Genomic DNA, 18133 nt, shown 5'->3' on the forward strand with positions numbered 1-18133 from the left:
TTCTGTCAGAGTAACAGTGTTTCTAAAGCTGTACCGAGAGAATGAACAGACATACTCTATTATTTGCTCATAACATGCCTGCTCTGTATGTTCCTAGCCTCACTTTACCCCTCATCTCTTTAATTCCTTCTGCTTGTTACTATCCAAAACATACTGTAACATCTTGTCACTCAAGAGCTTTTTTCATATTATGTAAAACATCAAACATCACAAGCTTAGCCAGTAAATGGAACTCATTAAAATGACTATGCAAAGCTATCAAACACTTACTTAGGAATGACTTTATTAAAAATAAAATGATACTGAAGCAAATCCTGAAGTCATATTTAGAAATACAGCCACTTTCAGCATTCAGAAATAGACATCCAGTTACATAAATATATATATTTCAATAAGGCATCTGAGATGATTCTGCCCGAAAAAAAGGAAGGAGGGGTACATTTACAATACAAACCACATCTGCCACCACTTTACTTGCAGTCTACCAAAAATGGCTACACATTTTTACAACCAAAAACATTTCATTGCTTTTATCGTAGAGTTTAGTCACTTTCATGGCATCCTCCTGTGAAGTTTTCAGTATATCTGGAATACATATGTATTTTTTTTGTTGTGATTTGCAACAGCACCTTGCTTTCTGGCTGACATTAACATGGCTGCACCTTCACATCTGCATTTTCAGCTTGTTGCACTATGGAGCACAATTATAGTTATCACCAAAACCAACGGTACTCTTAAGGTACCGTTTGTAGAAAGATAATTTTCAAAGGTGGCATTTTAAACTAAACTCAACAGGCAAAACGAGTACAAATATCTACAATTTCACTGACTAGGAGATTACGAGAATTGTGTCTTCCTGGAATCTGTTAAAAAAAAAAAAAATCTAAAGTGCTTTCAAAATATATCCTCCTTGATTCAAAGGACAGAATTTTATATAAATCATCAGCTGCATATCAAGATTATTTTGCTGCTTAAAGAGACATTCTAACAGAAAGATAAATATTATCAGCATTTAATTTTTGCTTTGCAATTGGGCATTATTATTTTAAAGATTTCCAGACAAAAATCCCAACTGTACAGAACCTCCTTATTCCTTGCAGAAAATTAAGAAGTAAATGCTTATTATTGCAAGGTTATCAGCTTTTAGCAAAGTTCAGTGTTAGTATAACTAGCATTGGTACTAATTAAACTTTTCATTATACTATGGGGTTTTCCAAAAATTTCATACAGGTATTTAATGCAAGCATGCACTAACCTATAAGGTGAAAAGTTAGCTTATATAAGCAGTGGAAGTTCTCACACAAACAGTACAGTACCTTACCAACCAAATTCATCGTTTAGAAATTAAGTCACTGTGTTATTCAAAAGAATAAACAGAAAATTTTATACCCAAGGTAACTGTTTTACAGTATTTGCTAGGCACTACCTGATTTTTAAAGCTTCAAGTGAAAAAGAGACAAAAATAGAGGTAATTTAAATTCAGGAGTTGAATTTTCTTTTAGAATTTAGTTTCTGTTTCTGCTACAGACTACCCAATTCCATTTTACAGTCAATTTCACATTACAGTCTTGTAATTGTAATATCAAGAGTTAGACAATACTCGGCCTGCTAGTATTGTCTAGATCTCCAGTGGGAGACAAAAAAGACAGAAATACAACTTCCTTTGAAGAGCATTATTGATTTATTTTCTCTGAAGTTCTGCAAAACCAAAAGGTGCATAAAAATTTAAAGATGGTTAAGAACAATTACTTAAAGGTTAATTGTTGCCTGACCCCAGAAGATTAAACATTTGAGAGAACTTTCAAATAAAAGGCAAGCTTATGCAGAACAAGCGTTCCATTCTGAAATGCATAACAATAGACTTCCCCAATTGTTAGTTAATATTGCTAAACAGCATTAAAAATGTGCATGAGAAGAGTAGGATACTGATATATTGTATGAACTATAGATCTTTTTACTCCATATCCAAAATAACAAAGAGAGAGCCTCTGCAGTCAAGCCTCAAGTTTGCCAGATTCCTCATTTTCCATGCCTAAATCTTTAAGAGCTACATCTGCAGTGCCTTTGATGCCATATTTGAAATAAGACTCCAGCTCTCAAAGCCAAACAAGACGTGACAGTTGTGTCCATGTTGCCCACAAAGGCAGAAACTGAGTGCAAGGTCCAACTTCCGTATTATCCATGTACACATTTTCCCAAAGAGCAGGCTCTTGGTCTAATCCTAACTGCAGCCAGCAAACAAGCCACCACCATCGACATGGGGCCCATGGAGAATATGAAGAGACAGCACAGATGTACTCTTGGACATCTGCTTGGTCATTGTGAAGAGCTCTGAGTCAGTCAGCCAGAGCGAAGAGACTTCTTTTGCTTTGTTTTAGGGAAATAGGTCCCATTTATAAGCTGAGATAAAACACCTACATCCAGACTCTGAACCCTCCTTTCATGGCCCCAAGCCAGCAAGCATGGCATAGGCTTTACAGTTGGTATCTGCATTTTTACAGTGAGCCCTGATAGTCAAAAACGTTTGGATCCAGGAATCAGAATTGACTTGATCCAGTCTATGAGTTACTTACAAAAAAGAATCCTCCAAGATTTAAAAAAAAGTGTCATTTAGTTATTTTTAAAAAGTATTTTTCATTATTTATACTCAGGTACAGTGTTTCTTTACCCTGAAAATGCTAACACCCTTTGATTCATTAATGCTTTGGTATTAGATCATGTCCTTCACTCACTTGGTAAATTGAATGCTTATTCACTGCTTTTACCAAAATAACAATTATTATTCACTAATGCATTAACATATGTTTTGGACCATTCTCACGTAATTAACATTTGACAAACTGACAGTCACAGCTTACAGATGGAGAGGTGGGAAGAATACCCAGCAAGTTTCAATATCAAATTGCAAACTACAGTGTTGTCAGTTCATTTGTGGAATGCAACAGCTGACGTAACAAAATCTTTTATTTCCAGAAGTATCAAGGATCATTCTCACTGATTATGAAAGTCTATGCAGTTGGTGTTTTTCTGGAAAGAAAGTAGCAAAATAAGCTAGAAACAAAAGAAAGCTGAATTTAATAAGTGCAGTACTTCTTCATGTAATCTTTCTTGATGTGGTATCATCTCTTCAAAGCTATTATTTTGAATGGACATGGAGCTAAAGTTAGACCAAACCTTCCCTCCATAGATGGTTTTGTAGCATTTTCAGGGTACAAAAACGTAAAACTTTGCATTAGACTTGCAAAAATTAAGAACAGCTCCATTTTTGCCAGCTGCTCTCCCATGCACACACGTTTACCTAAAGAACAATTAGAAAGAGACATATTACTGTTTTTATACTGTTGATCCATTTGTTAATACATACACAGTTCACATAACATCTTCCAAACAGAGAGGGACTCAAACTACAAGCTATGAACTTCCAAAACTGGTCTCCGTATTAGAGTCTGAGCCTTGCTCAGCTTTACTGCTTGATGTGAACAGCATTTACCTCTATTATCAAAGTACTATTAATCATTTCTCATTTTTGCCAGGCAACTGGAGCCTTTAGAAACCCAGCTACTCTGCTTTGCAAGTCACCCACTGTAATAATAAAACAAGTTCTACAGTTAGTCCTGTGAGTCCCTTCTAAATTTCATGCCTTGAAAGCCCTACACGTCAAAAAATAATTCCCCTCTCCTCCAAAAACAACTACTGAGTGCATCTGGATATCTTACCCATTCCAAAAGGAATGAAGGCTTCTTTCTTAATTAGCTCGCCATTTTCATCCAGAAATCTCGTCGGCTGAAAGTCATCCGGTTTCTCCCAAATATTAGGGTCTCTGTGTACGGACCACAAGTTGGGCACAATCACACTGCCCTTAGGAATAGTATATCCTTGCAGCACTTTAAACAAAAGAACAAAGACAGAGGATCGGACAGGTTGCTAGGAGCAAATACCAGAGACTTTTATACTTAAAGGAGGACCAGAATACTTCACAATAATGATACAGATCCCTAGCTGTGGACTGCAAACAGAGCAGGAGCTTAAGGCAGAGATGCAAAGGTGACCTCTGCTGCTACCTGAATTCTAGACCCGCTGGGTCAGCATACGGCAGGTCAGAGCAACTGGAAAGACACCAAGTTATTCCAGCAGCTCCCTGCAAGCAAAAGGGAGAAGAGAAGCTTCTGTTGCATTGCTCTTCTTCAAGGCTTCATTCAGTGTGCCAATATAACAGCAGCAGCAATCATTAGAAATGCACTCAGGTGAACAGAAGTTTTTTGACCCAGTTTTCTCCTGTTCCTGTGCAGTTACAGTGCCCCATCACAGTGAAGACAGAGAGTAAGAAAGAGTGATTGGTTTTGAACTGTAATCTCAAAAGGATTTTGAAGTGACCAGTCTAATTTCAGCTAGTTGCATCTCACTGTCCTGCAAGCTAAAACAGTTAAATAAGCTGATCAACTCAAGACTGCATTTGAAGGCAAAGTATTGCCAGCTCCCACTGACTTTAGCTAGTTCTCAACTGTATTTATGACAACATACAGCCAACACAAAGACTTTGGAAAGGGTATTTATTACTGTTTTCAGGAGACGTGGAGCTCAGAAGTACGTGCCTTCCAAGCTCAGCAAACCGATTACTCCCAATTAGTATTTTCAAGGCTCTATGGCAGATGGCCAGAAACTTCTCCACTGTTTAAGGTGCAAAGGTGGACTCTCAGCTTCCAATTACCACTGAGCAAATCAGTCAACAAAATCCAACCCCCAGAAAATAAAGCTCTCTAAATCTTGTTGTGGATATTAGGTCAGACATACTGCTTAACTACATTAGTATCTCGAGCCCACCTATTCTCGGTAAACTGCATTTTAACATACCTGGGTTACACATATTAAGATATAAATGAGGTCTTGGCATATTCTCATCAGACATCCCATCAGATGTTCATCCACAGAAGAAATACTGTATTAACAAGTCTCCACAAACGCTTACCAGCAGTTTCTGAGGCCATTCGAGGGATAGAAAGAGGAACAACTGCAGTCATCCTTTGCACTTCCATAATGGTTGCCTCTGTGAAAGGCATTTGAGCCTTGTGGGTAAGAGAGGGAACTTTGTCACGTCCTAGAACTGCTTCAATTTCTGCATGAACCTTCTCTATTCAAAGGGATTGAGAAGAAAAAGATGCACAGTAAGTGAGAAGGCATTATCTCAATTTCACTTGTCTACGCATCATTGTTCACACAGATTTGTCAAAGATGACTGCAAGACATATCCCTAACTGAAATAACTATGCCGACAGAAGCCTCGAGAACAGATTCAGTTAAGGACAAAAGCAACCAAATACAATCTTGACAAGCGTCTAGACTAAACTACTTAGATGTCAGACACTTTTTTATTGGAAAAGTACAGGAAAAGTTCTACTCCAATTCCAAATGTAATCATAACCTTAGCTTACAGGGTAACTATATGGCAACTTAAATGGTGCAAATATCAAGCTTCTGGCTGCTCTGCATCAAAAAGAACAAAAAGAGAAGGATCACAGGCTGCAGGCACTGCATGCCAGGGCTGGTTTCCGGTCCCAGGAAAGAACCATTTCTCAGAATTGAAAAAGATGGTGAAGAGATGGGAAAGCTTTTAATGCAGTTGCTTTACTTCGTTCTCAAGCAGGAATTCTGGTCTATTACCGCACGCATTAATGCCATGCAACTTTTTCCTGCTGTTTCCTACTTTCAGTTTACAGAACCTAAAGTCAGTTATTTCTCAGTTCCCCAGGAAGGTCTCAGAAAATGCTCCTTCCCCCAGACAGACGTTCTGCAAAGGAAAAAGAGCTGTTAGCGATCTAATCTCCATTCTCATTCATCCAAGGTAAAGTGTCAAATTATTGGTTAGTCCCTTTCATCTCACGAAGGCTGGGCACACAGGCAATTCTCTTTAAAGTTTCCAAGAGGCAAGATTTGCTTCATTCTTGTACCAGACAATGCTAGTTTTATTCCAGGTAGCTTGGAATCTGGCTGCATACGTGAAAGACAATCTTGAAAGAGGGGAACACATCAATCAATACTAAGCATTAATCGAAAATAATGAAAGACAGTTTTCATTTTTTACTCTTGATACTCTGAGTATTTTGTGGCTGTCCTGTTTGCCAATTCCAAGATTCAGAATCCAGCTTTTGTTCCCCCCTCTCCCTAGCACTGATTCAAGATTAAGGAAAAGCTTAATGCAAGAAGTTTCTGTGTTTTCAAAGACATGGAAAGCATTCAAAAAAAGCGTACTGACTGTACTCAACAAACACTTGCTGCCATCTATTGGGTTTGCTAGGAAAATATGTTTTCCTATGAGGAACATACAGCAAAAAGAGATTTGCTAATGGTGATAGCATTCTGGTAACCAGTTTGGGGGTTTTTGCTATTTTTGTCACTGACAGATTATGGTGCTGCATTCAGGTATGCATGTCCACAGTAATTTAAATGAGGAAAGTTTTAGATATTCAAAAAAAGTTTTAATTAGAAAGACTGCGTGTCTCATGTCAAATACCACACAAGTATTTTATCCTGAACAACAGGTCTTAGGATTTTGGAAAGATAAGTGGAATCATACAGAAAATTGCCAAATTGCTGCTAGCATTACCGACCAACTGCAAAAACTGAGCCTTAGAGACTCCTCAGCTAATAGCATTTGAACTGCTCCACTATTACATAGACACACACACATATGTATCTGAAGGGGGGGGGGGGGGTGTCGAGAGGATGAGGCCAGTCTCTTCTCCGTGGTGCCCAGCAACAGGACAAGAGGCAACGGGCACAAACTGAACCACAGGAAGTTCCACCTGAACCTGAGGAAAAACTTCACTGTGAGGGTGACAGAGCACTGGAACAGGTTGCCCAGAGAGGTAGTGGAGTCTCCTTTGCTGGAGAGATTCAAAACCCGTCTGGATGCGATCCTGGGAAATATGCTCTAGAGGACCCTGCTTGAGCAGGGATGTTGGACTAGGTGATCTCCAGAGATCCCTTCCAACCTCAGCCATTCTGTGATTCTGTGATATATAGATATATATACACACACATCTATAAATCTTATTTACTTCCACAGATCTCCAGAAATCAAGGAGCAAAACTAAGTCAGGGGATAGACCAAATCAAAATCTCACTCCTCAGTGCTTTCCTGTATGTGCTTGTATGCGTGTGCGCATGCACGCACACACACACCTCTTTCACGTAAAAAGCAAAACTAGATTCCACAGACACGCATGTTCTGTTTTTTGTGATTTTTTTCCCTCTGATAACTCACCATTTGCCTTTCCAGAAAGTGTCTGCAACATTTGCTACTGCTGAAAGTTATGTAATTCTGGTATTTCCTTTAGGGGATAAGAAAAACCAGAAAAAAAAAAGTGGGCCATATCACCAGAAAAAAAGTGTGGGCCATATCTGATTCCCAAGCAACTAGGATAATACATAAGGAATGGAATACTAAAAATAAAAGAATTCTGCTACATAACTGAGTGATACTCAGTTTACCCCGGAGTACTGTGCTTAATCACATTATTTGACAAGAGCCACAGCATAAGGAAAGGGTTATCAGAGAGGTTAGAAGTGTTAGAAATCAGCAGAAGAGAGAAAAATAACAGGCACAGGTATAGTAGCAGACAGTAGGGGAGGAGGGTAAAAAAAAAAAAAAAGACAAAATCTTTCTAAGCCTCATTTAGGTAGTTTAGAACATACCTAATTCATGTAACTGCCTAACTGTCAAGTTAAGAATGGTAACACACTATCATTAAAGAACAGAAAAATGAGTCCATGCAATAAAAGACTACAGATTTGTCCTCAGTGAACTCTCTGTCTCCCATATACTGAACTAACGCCCTATTTTGCAATCTTTGCTCAACCATTTGAGTCGACTTTGTACAATTAAGTATGATCTTGACCTATTTAAAGAGATCATTCCAGACAGATGCTGTAAACAAGTATCTATTGGCTAATTTGCAAAGTAGCTGCAATACCTCAAAATCTAGAGTACTTGATAAAAGTATTCCAGGTTTATGCTGTTTTCAGATAACTTGAGGTTTATTCTTCTTCACTTTGGGTTAGCAGAAAGCCTGCCTAAAGCAGTGGTTTCTGGGGGAAATGTTTCACTAGTATAAATTGAAGTGGAATTACTTAATTAGAATTTGTCCATCCTGCCAAGTTTTCCAGCATGCATATACCTGACAACCTTTTTATTAAGAATCAGTTGTTACATGGGACTTCAGGAGAAGCTGTTCCTAAATCAGTTGCTTTATTTTCCTTAAATTCAACTATCTAAATTTGCTTCAAATATAGTTTCAAGGCTTACTAAAGAAAATCTTGTATAAAGCAAGCTGATCATAGTGCCATTGAATAATCTGGGTTGCCAGAAACTTTTGGAGGTCCTCTAGTCCAAACTCTCACTTAAAGCAAGACTAACTACCAAGCTGGATCCAGCTCTGAACTTAGATCAGACTACTCAAGGGTCATATCCAGTTGAGTTTTGAACACTTCCAAAGACAGAAACTCCATAACTCTCTCAGCAATCTGTTCCAGGGTTTGATCACCTTCATAGTGAAAAAAATTTCTTAGTATCTAATCAGAATTTTCTTGCTGCAGACTGTCTCTGTTGCCTCTCTTCCCTTCATTGCACACCTTCAAGAGGAGTCTGGCTCCATCTTCTCTGTATCCCCCAACCAGGTGCTTATACTCAACGTATGGTCTCCCTTTAGCCTTCTTTTCTAAAGGCTGAACAAAGCCAGTTCCCTCACATGCCACTTGTTGCAGCCCCAACCATCCTGGTGGCCCTCCAGCGGACAACTGCTCCAGTATGGCAATGTCTTTCATGTACTGGGGAGCCCAGAACTGGACACAGTGCTCCAGATGCAGTTTCAAGTGCCAAATAGAGGGGAATAATAATTACTCTCCCTTCTTGAAGATGAGCATGACATTTGCCTTTTTGCTAGTTATCAGCAACCTAACCGACTGCCATGACCTTTCAGGACTGATAGGGAAAGGCCTTGCAACCAGATCAACCAGCTGCCTCAGCTGCATCTCAGCTGGTCCTGTGGAACTGTAGAAGTCCAATTTGCTTAAGCTGTCTCTAATTTGATCTTCCTCTACAGTGGGTAGTATTTAATTTCCCAGACTCTGCCACCAGGCTCAGGAAACTCCCTGCTGAGGGAGGGGTAAAAGCAAACCTTACCAACAATATTTTACATCTCTTATATACCTTATATCTCTACTAAATAATTCATAAAGCATTTGACAAACGACAATTAGAAGCAACTACAGGCCTGAAATGTCACAACCGTCAAAGCTTTTAAAACACGCCAGGCTTCCCCTGAATTACTGAGAAAAAGACAAAATTGTCCCAAACCAGACGAAATGCAGAGATGCAGCATAAAGGTCGATATAGACTGTTAATACACAGCAGTAATCTAAAGATCACCATAGCAGAGCAGGACTACAGAAGATGTTTTATTATATACCAACCTTTCAAATTATGCATATACATGTGTATAAACAACCTCTATATTGCTCCTGTTTACCCATTTGCTTCCACATCTTCCTGCTAAAATTTATCTGAAAATCACCTGGAGTTTTACAGTCTGGAATCAAACACCTAGAATAAAAATTGTCTTACCTTGTACTTCTGGGTAGAGAGACATATAGAGCAGGCACCACAACAACGTGTTGGAAGTGGTGTCTGTGCCTGCAATGAAGAGGTCACCAATGATAAAAAATAAGTAGTCTTCATTAAAACTGCTCTCCTTGTTCCTCTCTTCCTCTGCATGGAGGAAATACATATCAATGAAGTCCCTGGGATTTGCTGCATCCAGTGTATCCCTGTGCTGTGCAATTATTTTCTTTAGAAAAGCAGTAATATCTAATTCTGTTTGTCTAAGTTCCCTGAAAGGCCCAAAGGGAAGGTAGTACAGCCAAGGGCAGATATTGACCAGGATCATAGAGCTGTTCACACTTAGCTCCAGCGCACGGGCCATGTTCTTCAGCATGGTCTTGAACTCAATGTCTTCGTAGTTAAAACGCCTTCCAAAAGCCATGGAACAGATAACGTTGGACACTGCATTGCGAATAATCGGAAAGGGATTAAATGCATCCTTTCCATGCTTTAGCATTTCTTCCTTTATGAACTTCAGCTCCTCAATGATTTTAGGTTCTAAGCTAAGCCTTCCTACTCCAAAATGACGAAGCGTTGAGAGAGAGAATTTCCTCTGTTGCTTCCAAACAGGGCCATAAGGTGCAAAAATAACACCTGGAAGAGAAAGGGAGAGTCTGAAACCAACCTGTTCTATTTTCAAGAGGGCATAGTTAAACAGGCCTGCAACTCAAGAGCCAGAACAGAGGGAAAAGGTATATGGCAAACCTGTCCAAGCATAGGACTAGAAGCTAGAGAAAGACGCCAGCTCTCCAGAACTTTTTGAGCCTTGGGAAATCTTGTCCCTCATTTTCCCAAACAATAAAATGAATATAATAGCTACATCAATAGTTTTATTAGTCTTTGCAAGACACTAATAGATGGAGAAAAGGTACTACAGAAGCTTTATTACAAACAACAACAATTTCGCAAGAAATTTTCTTTTCAAAGTCTTGAGACAAATTCCACGAGCAGGGCTGAACAGCAAGATATTAAACAATTTGCTTTGCATTTCTTTTCCCTTTTGTGTTGCACAAATTAATACTGTTTGTGTACAGTAAAGTACAAGATATGTACACTGCAAACAAATTGGGAACGTGAAGGCAGATTCAGAGTCACTTGGTAAAAACATACTTGATTTGCATGTCTACAGTTTTCAAGTCTCTAGGCACATACTCTGCATGAATGCATCATCATGATGTAAAACTTGAATGCAATTCCTTAGCTTCAAATATAAACATTGTTCACTTACAAATAGGAACATCTTGTTAGATTAACAACTGCACCAGAGATGTTGCTGCGTAACTGAAATACACTGTCTGCTATTTGTGATGTACTCCAGTTGCCAATACCTGAACATGGTTAACCTGAGAAAGTTTAAAGCTATCAAAGCAAGAGTTACTATTGTTTTTTTAGTAAAGTGACATCACATCAGTTTTTTCTAGAAATAAAAAATCATTTTGCAAAAGCAACATCAATTCTTCTGTCAACTGCAGAACATTACAGCGCCTAAATATTTTTAGGTTGTACTGTATATTTAGCCAGGACCAGGGGGAGAGAAGGTAAAGAGCAGCTAGACATTAGATCCAGTTAAACTGTGCTGTAAAACTGCATGTTCAGGCTCACGGTGCATTTTTTTCCTCTCTCCTGTGCTGTAAATTAAGTAGGCGTTTCTTGTTCTCTGTAGACAATTCCACGTTAGCCTTGTCTGGTCATGATGGCACAGGGGTAGCCAGTACCGTCAACACATACCGCTTACAAAGAATTCATGTAAATACTGAAATAAAATATTTTATAACCAGTTAACAGCCTCTGTGAGTGGGTGCTCCACGGGACTCCAAAGGGTCAGGAGTCTCTTGTCCTAAGCTCGCTGCAGTGTGAAAGAACAGCCACGGAGAGAACGTAGCTCCCTGCGTTGCACTGTTGTAGGGACATCACACTGCTTTACGTTTGGTTTTATTTGGAAGGTCATCTCAGCTGTGTTCAGGCCTGAGGGAGACAGTTATGTGATGATCATCCAGTTGTCCACAAAACACATCAAGCTGTTACACATCAGTTACGTTAGCTGGGGCAATGAGTTGAATTATCCTAAATACCATAGTATTGTAGAACTAACCTCAGGTGTAGTGTAAAATACTCAACCGGGAAAAGTCAGCTCAGGTTCACCAAGGCCATTGCCCCAGTTCAACCTGGGCCTTGCTGGCCTGAATCTGACTGACGTGGAACTGTGCAGAAGTCTCTACAACACCCTTACCAATGCCCTAGTCCCAGAGTGCTTATTAATTCTGGATCAATACTAGCCTATGCTAAGACTCAGAGGCAGTGAGTCCTCCTGGAACGCAGAAGTAATTCTGTAGAAACCAGTTTGGGGCCAAGGCTTACGCTGCATCCGCTGCCACCCAAACTGGGCTAGATCTGAGCTGGCTCTGGTATGAAGATAAGAAATCTTTGTTCTAGTTGCCTGGTTCTCCCGGGGCCAAGGATGCCACGCGAGGCCTCTCAAGTTAGTTCTGCGAGGGCCCTGTTAAGAGCTGGCAGAATAGCTGCATTCGTGTAGCATCACTTCTGAAGTAATGAACTCTGGGGGATACGAGCTGGTGTTCGCTGCTGTGTTTGTGGCCCTGTTAAGCTCCGGGGACTGGTTTCTGCTTCTGCGTTTCAGAGCAGTGGTTGTGCGGGCCTGTCCATCCTTAGGGTGCAGCAGTTTGTCAGAAGCTGCTGGAAATCACATCTGCTCTCAATGGGCTGTTTTGAGTTTAATTGTGGCAAATAGTAGGCTACTCAAACTCTTTTATAGTGGATCTGAAGCAGAATTACTTTATCTGGATGGCAGAAGCTGTAGAACTAAGGGGTTAAAGGTGGCATGTGTTCTTTGAAAGTTTCGGGCTTTTAATTTTTTATAGTGAAGGAACAACATGACTCTTAAAATCCAACCTGTACGTATTGTCCATTAAAACTATATGAGCTATAGGTTATTTCCTTTGTGTATAGGCCTCTTTAGTTTGACTTGGGAGCCTTCTGTGTGTGGTTTCAGTAGTCCATGGACCAGACTTTACTACAGATCTGGATGGCAGCAGTTGCGTCCTTAATTACTAGGAAAGAAAGTGATAGAGGCAAGATGGTCGTGTAACTTAAGACCTACAGCTCTCAGCTTTTGTTCTACAGTACTGGGTCACTTTGAATCAGTAAGGGTCAAATTAGATTCTTAGATGATGTTCGCTCAGTTGAAAAAAAAAAAAAAATCTTTCTGTTCAGTTTCCAGGCTTTATTCCATCCTATTGTGAAGAAGTACTTTGGTCCGTACTGTAATCTAGGCTTACCTACATAAAAATTACCAGAAAGAGGAAATGTGACAAAAAGAGGCAACGTCCTTCAAAAAATTCTAGCTTTTTATAAGATAATAATTTCTATTAGAACAATAAAAACCTAAAATAAATAATTTCTTTTAAAGTTCACAGGTACTCAAATTGTTTTCCTCTCCTTTTCAAAAGTTGTTCAGATAACTTTCCTTTTTAAAGTTAGTGGCTAGCTACCCCATTTTCAACTTGGTACTGTTTGACTAATATCTGCATTTTTTTCATAAATCTACTCTAGTGGAGTTAATAGAGTTAAAAAGCCTAGGTTTCAAGTCAATGTACCTTATTCCTAGCATTCTGTTATTGTGATCTATTATTATGATCTATTATTATTTCTTCTACTTACAGCAATATAGATTTATGCTTATGGTTTTTGGCTTATGATATAAAATAAGCAAATGTTACAGAAAATAAGTCCAGGAAATGCTGTTGCCTGTAATTTCTATTATACAGATTTCAGATGAACAAAACTACATAACAGTAAACATTCCCTTGTCTCTCTGTGTAACTCTCAGATAATATTAACCCTGAAGTCATAAACCAATAAATTATGTGCAACATCTAGCTCCAACAGTTGTTGCACTTTCTACTAGTTCAGCCTAGGAAGACAGCTACTGTTGCAACTGTGAAATTCGGTTGCCGCGGGCAGATCACAACCGAAGGTCCCATATAGGGTCTGTGGCATACATCTTTAACTGGTTTAAATTTATGGGAGGATTCTCTTTTAAACTACGTTTACTATTATAGTTTGTCTTCACCCTGAGTTGACTTGTTGAGCATATTATGAAACAGGGAAGGGCTTGTCTCAGCTGTGTGTGGCTTATTATTAATAAGATGCAGATAATACATTTGCCTGGAGGAAGGCAAACAGAAGTATCAGAAATAGCAGATACTGTATTTCAACAACCCTGTGGCAAAGAGGGGAGGACTTCTTGACCGGATGAGACATGCAGTCAGAACTTAAAGGAGAATCTGGACATGAATTCTTAACCAAAGACTTTTGTACAAGTGTGCTAGATCTTCAAAAAGTATGGGGAAGGAGAAATATTGGAGTTTTGTTTGTTTGTTTTAGTAAAATGTTTTTTGTATTCTGGAGCTGTGAGGGGTAGTGAAGACTGACTCTAGGGCAGATGAAGCTTGAGTGGTCATCAGCCTTTATAGTCCTCGTCCATCAACATCTGTTGTCTGCCATGAATTTTGTGTTTGTCAGTGTCCCCAGTATTGCAGCAACACCAAAATAAGCTGTGAGAAAGTGGCGGGGGGGGGGGGGGGGGGGGAGAGGGGAGGGGAACTAGCCTGAACAAGAACTTGCTTTTTTAAGAAAGATTTAGAATTTTTCATACAAAAAAGGAGGGGAAAAAACCCCTTCCTCATTGGTTCCTTTTGTATCCATACCACAGAGTCTTTTTGCTTGTTTGTTCATGTGTTTAGTTTTTTAATTGGTTGCACTGAAGAGTTTTAATTATCAGTTCACAGAGACTAGCCATCTGAAATGAGCATGAACTCATAATTGTGGGGTGGTGTTGCTCTGGAATTTATTACGAGTTTTTCAAATTCTTTTTTATAGTACGGTTATCTGCTGTGCTGAGTATATCTGACTTCTCACTCCATGCAGGGATTTTCTGTGAAAACACTAAAATACTATTCCAGTATTGTTGCCTGGCAATGATCCAGTTGGCAGTTGTTACACCTGTTATCTCTGTTATTCTAACCTTATGTTCTTCTTCCTTTTTAATCTATTTTCTAATTCACAAGCCAGTTCTTAACATTCTCCAATAGTTTTAGGATTTCAGAACTTCAGAAGATACTGTGCTATGGAGAGCTCTGTGCCACACTGGACTGGGAGGACTCTCCTGAGGTGCTCTTCTTGCTGTTAGCCACTCTGTGTAATTGGGATGGTGGTCTTTGCATTCAAGATAATTGGGATGTTTTCTTTTGTAACAGTATTTGGATCGTAGAAAGAGGAAGAGGGTATAGATGAATAATCTATTTTGGAAATATTTTTTGTGGAATAGAAATAGTGATAACATGTTATTTTATTCCCCCCCCCCCCCAAAAAAAAAAAAAACCCACAAAGTCCTGGCTAAATATATGGTACAACCTAAAAATATTTAGGCACTGTAATAGCAACTGCACCCTAATGAGAGCTACATTTGACTAACACCTGCTCATTTAAACTAATTATAGCTATGGTACCTGATTGCCTTCTAATAAAGGCAATCTAGGTCCCTCAATTGCCTCTTATTTTTATCGGGGCTATTCTGGCACAGCATGAAATTGAAGATAACAAGTCTCAGGCACTCAACCAGTGGATTTAGCTAGCCTTGAAAACATAACACAAACAAGTTTCACAATATTGTTTGCATGTTAGCAAGCTTGTTGTGCTACCTCTCCTAAACTGAAAAAGGAAAACAAATATCTCACAAACTTTAAGATCTGTTACAGAGCTGAAGTCTAAATAGGAAGAAGTTATAACTGCAATATTCTCGTTATATGCTTAAACTTCCCAGTCTCTCCCCTTTTTTTTTGTGTGTGTACGCTACTAAACTCTACTTTTGTGGCTTTTTGCAGGTGTGCTGCTCGACATGTTCAAAAAGCAAGGTACGCTCAGTAAGTTTTGACAAGCAGACTAGCTACGTGCCAACCCCAGAGCGATGCTAACTCGCACGCAGGCTGCGCAGACCGGCCCATCCGTGCGCTCCACCAAAGTCCGCATTTAACCAGCGTTCCCTTGCTCAGACCCGGGGAAGCGCACCACTATTTCAAATCGCTACCAAGGTATTTGGGAAAAAAAAAAAAAAACAAAAAAACTCTTCTCCATGATGAAGACAAACTCAGAAAGGCTCAGATGAGTGACTTGCCATTTCCTCAGTCTCCGCGTGAACGCGGAATACGTCCCCTTTACGGCATATAGAAATAAAACCACCGGACATGTCAGGTCTTCGCCACATCGTTTGTCGCGTAGGCCACCGCGCTGCCACGTTTCAGCCCTTCGCAAGGGTGTCGCGCGCTCACCTCAGCCTGGCCCGCGGCTCTCCCCCGCCGCCGCCGCCGCCGCGGGCCGTTAACGGCGGCTAACGGCCGCGGGGCGGGCAGGTGCAGGGATGCCGGCCGTTCGCTCGCCTCGCCGGGCGGGCGACGGCTCTCAGCACGCGCTTTGGGCGGGACCCGCGGCCGCGCTGCGCCCAGCGCAGCCTCTCCGAGACCGTTAGGTAAAGGGCTGCCCCCGCGGGAGGAGGGGAGCGGGGCAGGGGGCTGCGGGCAAAGGCGGCGCCGCGGGCCGGGCGGCGTGGCGGGGGGGCCTTACCCTTCTTGTGGGTGATCATGACGACGATGGGGACGGTGGGGCGGTCGCTGAAGACCTCCGCCTTGTGCACCAGCGCCTCCCGCACCGCCTCGAAGGTGTTGAGCACGATGAAGGGGCGGCTGCCCACGAAGAGCCTGAAGATGCTGCCGTAGATCTCGCTGAGGCCGGTGAGGAAGACGTGAGGCGAGAAGACGGGGCAGCCCTTGCGGCCGCCCCACACCTCCAGCACCCACTTCCTCAGCAGCGGCGGCGGCAGCAGGGCGAAGGCGAAGTTGCCCACCAGCGGCCAGGGCGCCGGGCCCGGCGGCAGCCCCTGCGGCGGCCGCGACCGCCTCAGCAGCCAGTAGCAGCCCAGCCAGCACAGGGCGAGCAGCAGCAGCTCGGTGACGCCGGGGCCCCGCAGCAGCCACGTCCAGGCGCCTATGCCCCCCGCCGCCATCCTCTCCAGCGGCGCCGCGCTGCCGCCCGCCCGCTGCTTATAGGCGCCGCTCCGCCCCGCGGCGGCTTAAGATGGCGGGGCCGCCCGCCCGCCCGCCGCCCCGGCCCCGGCCCCGGCCCCGGCCCCGGCCGCGGCCGGCGGCCATTGGCGGCGGGCGGCGCGCAGGCGGCCGCCGGGCGGCTTCAATTAATTGGCAGAAAAAGCGGCCTGGGGATTATAGGGCATTAACGCAGCGGATTTGCGCGCTCCGGCAGAGCCGCTTTAACGCCCGCCGCGGCCTTCCCTTCCTCCCGCCCCGGCGGCGGCTGCTCCGCCCCGGCCGGCTGCGGGGGTGGTGCGGACGCAGACCCTCCGCCCCCCTCCCCGCATCGCCTTCGGGCGACGCGCTGATTTCAAAAACGTTTCACCTTATGTGCACGTTGCGAGAACAACGTTGCTGAACGCTACTTTTGGAGAAGGACCATCACCAGGCCCAGCACAGGGGGATGCTGACCTACCACTGCCGAACCGCAGGAGCATCCCAGTATGCTGTCAGTACAGTATCCTTAATCACCCTAATCCACACCCAGGCCAGCCTTAGATTATTGAAATACCTTCTCTTCTTTTTTGTACTAAATTTTCATTTCTACACACCTGTTAACAAAACATTACTGTTCCTGACAGCCTCGTACTATTCAGTTGCAAATACCACTTATGCAAACATTTATTTTCAGACATTTTAAGAGCTTGAAGTAGGGATCATCTTCCTCCACCTTACTACATACTGAAGCTCACAAGTCTTAGGTGATAGCTAAGTTTTTTGTTTTCATAACCCAAGACTAGCAGGAGTGCTGCTCTTGTCAAATACAGGATCAACCCCTGATCAAAGAAGCCTTTCTGCATTAAGAGTGCCATCAAAGTCTGAGTTGTGTGTGTGTGTGTTTTTTTTGGTTTTTTTGTTTTTTTTTTGTTTTTTTTTAAAAGAAACAGGACAGTAGCTCTTATCCTTCCACACAGAGGCCCTGGTACTACAGTTTATTCTGTACTGAATGTTAAAAAAGTTACTGCAGCAAACAGCTCTGAACTGAAACCACTAACAGTGCATGTCCTTGAGTGCTCCTGACAGGTCCTCACTGAAAGGAAAGAAACAAACACACCACCACCCACCATGGGCAAAATGATGCCCATACACCGCATCTGAAAGGACTCCAACAAAGAAAAACAGAACAAAGGGTGCTTACCCAATAAGAAATGTTGGTTTTTTTTTAATAGTTGAACAGTAAGTATATAATGACAAGTAGCTCTAAAATAGTGGATGAAACCATATAAAAAGGTTTTATTGCAGTTTTAAAGAAGTTAGAGGAATTTTAGACATACATAGTTTCAAACTGTCAAGATCAGTTTTTCTCCAATTAAGACAA

The 18133-nt window shown here is 41.8% G+C and overlaps 1 protein-coding gene across 1 annotated transcript; it reads right to left on the minus strand.

Annotated features, from left to right (window-relative positions):
- Nucleotides 1-256: 256 nt before the first annotated feature.
- On the minus strand, nucleotides 257-16828 carry CYP2U1 (cytochrome P450 family 2 subfamily U member 1). Its single transcript, XM_068941900.1, has 5 exons — nucleotides 16295-16828; nucleotides 9620-10249; nucleotides 4967-5128; nucleotides 3717-3884; nucleotides 257-3298 (listed from the first exon to the last, which is right to left on the minus strand). Exons 1-5 carry the CDS (start codon nucleotides 16731-16733, stop codon nucleotides 3120-3122), a joined length of 1578 nt encoding a protein of 525 aa, XP_068798001.1. The 5' UTR covers nucleotides 16734-16828; the 3' UTR covers nucleotides 257-3119.
- Between the last annotated feature and the right edge of the window lie 1305 nt (nucleotides 16829-18133).

The sequence above is a fragment of the Struthio camelus genome, chromosome 4, assembly GCF_040807025.1.
Source record: "Struthio camelus isolate bStrCam1 chromosome 4, bStrCam1.hap1, whole genome shotgun sequence".
Lineage (NCBI taxonomy): Eukaryota > Metazoa > Chordata > Aves > Struthioniformes > Struthionidae > Struthio > Struthio camelus.